At 41.9% G+C, this 6,000-nt stretch overlaps 1 protein-coding gene across 1 annotated transcript in view; it reads left to right on the plus strand.

Annotated features, from left to right (window-relative positions):
- The window catches only part of tbc1d25 (TBC1 domain family, member 25), an 80,358-nt gene extending 76,014 nt beyond the window's left edge, over nucleotides 1-4,344 (plus strand). The window contains exon 7 of the mRNA XM_034171653.1: nucleotides 354-4,344. Coding sequence (XP_034027544.1) covers nucleotides 354-1,934 — 1,581 coding nt within the window. The 3' untranslated portion in view covers nucleotides 1,935-4,344. The remainder of the gene's footprint in view (nucleotides 1-353) is intronic.
- The last annotated feature ends 1,656 nt before the right edge of the window (nucleotides 4,345-6,000 follow it).

The following is a 6,000-nucleotide window of genomic DNA, read 5'->3' on the forward strand; positions in this document are numbered from 1 at the left end:
CCTTATAACTCTTTATATCAATAAATTAAGGCTTTACAAGTCTTTTGCACTTCACAAGACTTTGGCTGCAATGTAAAAACGATGGCACTTGCTCCCTCTGCTGGCCCACAGGGACAGTACCATGCCAGGTCTGATGGTCCAAACATGTCCATTAGCACGATATTGCTTTACAGCGATTGTTCAGTGTATGTTCAATGTATGTTTGAACTAACTCTTTCTTTTAAGCAGAAATTGTCATCAGTAAATATTGCAGCTCAGTCCTGATGTGTCATTTGCCAGTTTGGGTTTTGCTAAAAACACATTGATAATTGATCAGTATTTTCTGACTTTGTAATCTTTGTCTTGTTTTTCAGATATCGTACTGTCAGGGGATGAGTGATATCGCATCTCCAGTACTTGCCGTTATGGACAATGAGGCACATGCCTTCATTTGTTTTTGTGGTATTATGAAGCGCTTGGAGGGGAACTTTCAACCAGACGGGCAGCTCATGTCCATTAAGTTCCAGCACCTGAAGCTGCTCTTACAGTACTCTGATCCAGAGTTCTACTCTTACTTGGTTTCCTGCGGAGCTGACGACCTCTTTTTCTGTTACCGCTGGCTGCTTCTGGAGCTCAAGCGAGAGTTTGCCTTTGATGATGCCCTGAGAATGCTGGAGATAACTTGGAGCTCGTTACCCCCAGATCCTCCTGAAACCGAGGTGGACTTGGTTGGACCACTGTTAGTGTCAGATGAGGCTATGCCCTGCAGAGATAAAGACCGACTGGTTGAGAGCTGTCTCAGGGAGGACGAACAAAAAGAAAAGCAACGTAGACGCCACATGCTCCGGCCTTCTCGTGAGGAACCTTACCTCAGCCGGAGTACGAGGCCAGAAGAAAAACCCACACAGTGTGTAGTAGCAGCTGGAAAATGGACCAAGGCCAATCAGTGTGATTTTCTTCATAGAGCAAAGGATGAGGCTGATCTGTGCACTAACTTTGAAAGGCAAACCAGTTTTGGAGAGTTTAAATACTATACTGCTAGGAATGAGGATGACTTTGACATGAAGGACAGCGAGTCATCACAGGAAAACGAGTGCGCCATTCCACATTGCCAGGCTACTATTGACAGTGAAGATGACCCGGGAGAGGCCACGCCTCTGATGACGGACTGTGATAACGGTTTCTCCCTCTTTTATAACAGTCCAACAGTCTGGAAAGCTGACTCTTCTGTCTCACTGACATCTTCTGCATCGCCCTCCAGCTGGCCTGGTGCTTCTCCAGATTCTCTTTCAAAAGCCACACCAACAGTGACTGCAGAAGACACCTTATTAACAGCTGTTCCAAAGGCGCTCAGCAGTACAGCAATTAACTCACCTGCCGTTAAAATGCCCCCCCACTCTCAGAATCCATCCCTGCTTCCTTTACCCATTCTGTCCACAGGAAGAGGCCCTTCATTATCTGCCGGCAGTCTCCCATCACCTGGAAACAGATCCCCCAGTACCACAGGGAGCTCGCCCACTTCTACTAAAATGGAGAACGGTAACATCAAACCATGTTCCCTGCCACCACCTCAAGAGTTTGGCAAAGGGAATCCCTTTATGCTATTCCTGTGCCTGTCCATCCTGCTGGAGCACCGAGACCACATCATCAAGAACAGCCTGGATTACAATGAACTGGCCATGCACTTTGACCGCCTGGTGCGGCGACACAACCTGAGCAGGGTGCTACAGCGAGCCAAGGCACTGTTTGCGGACTACTTACAGAGTGAAGTTTGGGACTCTGAAGAAGGTGATGAGGTTAGCTCAGACTCCCCAACCAGAGTGACTGCTGCTCAGCACTCCAGACCCGTTTACAGCCCTTTAGCATCACCGCACTCATCATCACCAAACTCCACATATAACCTGGCAACCACCGTCCCCTCCCCCACAGCTGACATGTCACTTTCTCCCTCTTGATCCCACTGTGTGTCATTGACTTGTCGTTGTCGGTGAATACCTCAGTAAGTCGTGGCCTCTTGGAGGTGTCTGTTGTTGCTTTTTTTTTTTTAAACACAGCCTCCCACATCAAAATAGACCACTTTTAAACTTCTTTCATACTTGAAATCATCCAGTCTTTTTTTTTTTTTTTTTTTTTTGCCTGCAGCCTTTGAAATTTTATTTTATTTTAATTTGTCTACTCTAAGGTTAGCACTTTTTAATTTGCTGTCTGTACTTGAATAAGGAAATGAAATAACTTGACCTAAAATACACATGTAATCTTTGCCAAAGCAAATGTCAATCAAATGTGTTTTTGGAGAATCTGACCAGGTCGCTGATGCATGAAATGTTGAAGTTGAAGGTTTGTGTGTCTGTGGGAAAGAACAAATTGTTAATGTTTTAATCTGTTTCTCTCTCTGTTTACAAATTCCGAAGTCACAAATGTCTTATATTTGTAACAAGTTGCATTATTTGAATAGATAAAACTTTAGTCATTGGTGTGTTGAACTTGTGACTAAAGATGCACTTTATGGCAAATTATTTTGAGGACTTACACACAAATAATCAGCAAAAAAGCACACAAATAAAAAAATATTGTATGTACGTTCCAGAGCCAGCGTCTCTGGAACGTACTTAGTCACGTTAGCTACAAGCAACAGAAGCAAAGCGGCTACCAGTGGACGTTTCACAGCGACAAGACAAGAGGTCACTGTGCCACTAGCTAGGCAGGGCCAAAATACACATCGACTTTATGCAATGCTGAGTAACGCAACATTGTGAGTGCCAATCCTAGTGATGGCAGTAGATGTCAGCATGATGTATGTTGGCTGCTTGCTTGAACGAAATAATCCAAGAAGTGGAAATTCACTCTGAAATAGCAGTATTACTCTATAAATTTGTTTGGCATTTTTTTCTCTTAAACTGTAAATGTGGGTGAGAAATAAACTTCTAAATCTGAAAATGCTGGTTTTGTAACTGGATAATACCTCTGTAATGATTTACAATAAACCTTATGGAGACGTTAGCATGCTAACTACCAACACAGGAATGAACATCGAGAGACGTATGACTGAAACAGACTAGTTCCGTGAAGCAGTCAGTCATGGTAAAAGTAAAGTTCACCATGCCAGTGTCGGGACCACGTCTTTTATGATTTATTTAAACATTGTGCACAGTAATGCCAAATAACCATGAGCTGGTCACTCCCCAGGAATGCCCATCATGCAACAAATGCCAACTGCTTATTGCCCTCATTTGTAGATAATCTGACCCATATCTTAACTGTTCGAGGTTAGCTGTCACTGTGTTCTCGCAACCTGCTTTAGACGCCTGTGTGTAGAACGCTGTGCCAGCCTTTACAGAGTATCAGCATTGCTTAAAAAGTACTTTAAGTACCACAGTCAGATTTTTCTGAGAGTTGTCAGCTAGTGGCTTTGCTTTAAAGAAAACATTAAAATGGGGTTTGGTCCACGGAGCAGGTGTAGCATTACAGCGCCACGCGTCGTGCTGTGTGCTTTGTGGTGTTGAAAAATTATCTCGAATATTTGAGTAACGCAGCGCTACACGTGAAGAATCATGGCACTATGTTTAGACGTTTGGTTCAGACTGCGTTGTTATATTTTACAGGTGTGACTCAGTGCTGAACCAGTTTTTGGCGTCAGTCTCGGTAATTGCAGCAGTCAGCACAATTACAGCTACAACATCATCACCACGCAAACAACATGGCTTCAGCGCGATAGCTTTGAGTTAGCGCTAACAACACTGCCAGGAGAGGCCGTGCAACAGGCTGTCCACGGTGAACCCTGTCTCACCCAGTGACTGCTAAGAGGCTCCAAAGCACCCCACACACACACACACACCCATGTGACCCTGGAATAAGTGAATATAGAAAATAAATAAATCACGATGGTCGTGTTCCTTACTGTGGTCACATTTATACTCCTTTCTGTTGGTTTAGTCTGATGGACCTCAGACCTGATGTGTAATTCAGTAAGTAAACCTGTCCTCTAGCGGATATGTTGTTTTTGTTTGTTTTTTGTCCACCACATCACAGTAGGAGGTCTTCAGATGAACCAGGATGGAGGTGTACCCGGTCTTCGGGGTCTGATCACTTTATCCTGTTCTGGTCTCACTGGTTTTCCATGAGTGCAGATTTGAAGGTTAAAATTCTGAGTTCTTGTGACTCTTGAGTACTTCTGAAGGCCTGCTCTCACTTTAACAGGTTCAAATCTCTGAAGGTCAAGATCTGTGGTTTGTCCTTATGTCTCTTTATTTCCTTTCTCTGTGCTTCATTTTGTGTTTTTAACATTCATGTTTTAATGTAATTTCATGTTTAAAACAGTTTAAATTATTGAACTGAAGGTGCTATTTAAATAAAGTTATTCAAATCAATTATGATTCACGTACAATGATCTGAAAGCATCACAGTCTATACAACACCAAATTATAACCCCCCATTTTAAGCATTTTTCTTTATTTGCATCTCACATGCCTGGAAAGTTCTCACCATCTCATTTAGGTCCTTCACACTTTATATTCAGTAAAGCCCCTGTCACAGTGGCGTATTCGTAGAGCTGCTCATTGCAGCGTTGTTTCATTTAAATACGCCCAAAATACGCATGTACTCAGCCTTTAACAGTGTTCGTTCATACTTGCAGCTGCGTGTGTGCGCATTTTAATGCTTCTGAGGAGCATTAGCATGACTAAAAACAGTCAGCTTCAGGGGGGGGTTTTGCCCCCAGACCCCCCTAATTACAGCCCTCTTAACCATTTTTTAATTTGCATCTCATATGCCTGGAAAGTCCTCCTTAAGGTGCACTGACACGAGCATGCCTTTGCTTCACGACACATCATGACCTGTGTTGTGAAGTGTCATGTGATGTGCTGGAGAGTGATCTCATCTTTAAGGGGTGCAGACAGGATGCCAGAGGGGCACCAGTATGTGCTATTGCGCACTGAGAATTTTTAAATGTTCAAAAAATCTTTCACGCATGAATGTCGTGCTTCGTGGTGCGATCTAATCTCCAACACAATGTGCAGCTCATCAAGTGGAGTAAACAAGAAGTGAAGAGAGCGAGTGGTGACGTCAGCAGATCACATCAGAGCACAGCTCGTCTGAAGGATTATAACAAGAAGTTAAATCTGTTATAAACAGGTGATTCTTAGACTACGGGCACTTATTATGATCTTTGATCATATTGTATGAAAAACAGAAAAAAGGGGAAATTTCACACTTTTATAGTTGGGTGATTCTTTAACTACGGGCACTATTGGCCTTGTAAATGTAATTTCCACCACACCATTGCCTTACAATATAAAGCGCCTTGGGGCAACTGTTTGTTGTGATTTGGCGCTATATACATGTGCTCTGATGTCACTGTTTATCTCCATAGAAACTACCCAAACAATCTTTCATACAAACTGTTTAGGGACATTACAGTGTTGTGGTGGAAATTACAGAATAGTGTGGGACAACTACATTTTGTTTAAAAAAAATCACAACAGTTGTATGACATTGAATACCCCAATTATGTTTTGATTATTTTACTGATATTTTATTCAGAGATATTTTAAAACATTAGAAAAAAACGTTTCTTTACCATTCATTTTTATCATTGAAGATCAAAAGTCTGGGTGTGGGACAAGCACAAAACGGCAATATTTGCATATAATGATGCTGAAAAAAGGTGAAAAAGTCATCACAGACTACTAGAACAAAGTTCTTAACACACTTTCATTGTAAAGATAACTATAAAAGTGTGAAATTTCCCCTTTTTTCTGTTTTTCATACAATATGATCAAAGGACATAAGTGCCTGTAGTCTAAGAATCACCCAGTTATCTTTACAATGAAAGTGTGTTAAGAAATTTGCAGTGGTGCAGTGGTGGGCACACTTCTGATAATCCGATAACAGATAATTATCGAAGATAATGTTTTCATTATCGGATTATCTTTTTAGATAACTTTAAAAACCATTATCGGACCAATTATCTTCCGATTAATTTTTGTCCCATAACTTTTAGACCGATAAGCAAAGCTGAACAGT

The sequence above is a fragment of the Thalassophryne amazonica genome, chromosome 6, assembly GCF_902500255.1.
Source record: "Thalassophryne amazonica chromosome 6, fThaAma1.1, whole genome shotgun sequence".
NCBI lineage: Eukaryota > Metazoa > Chordata > Actinopteri > Batrachoidiformes > Batrachoididae > Thalassophryne > Thalassophryne amazonica.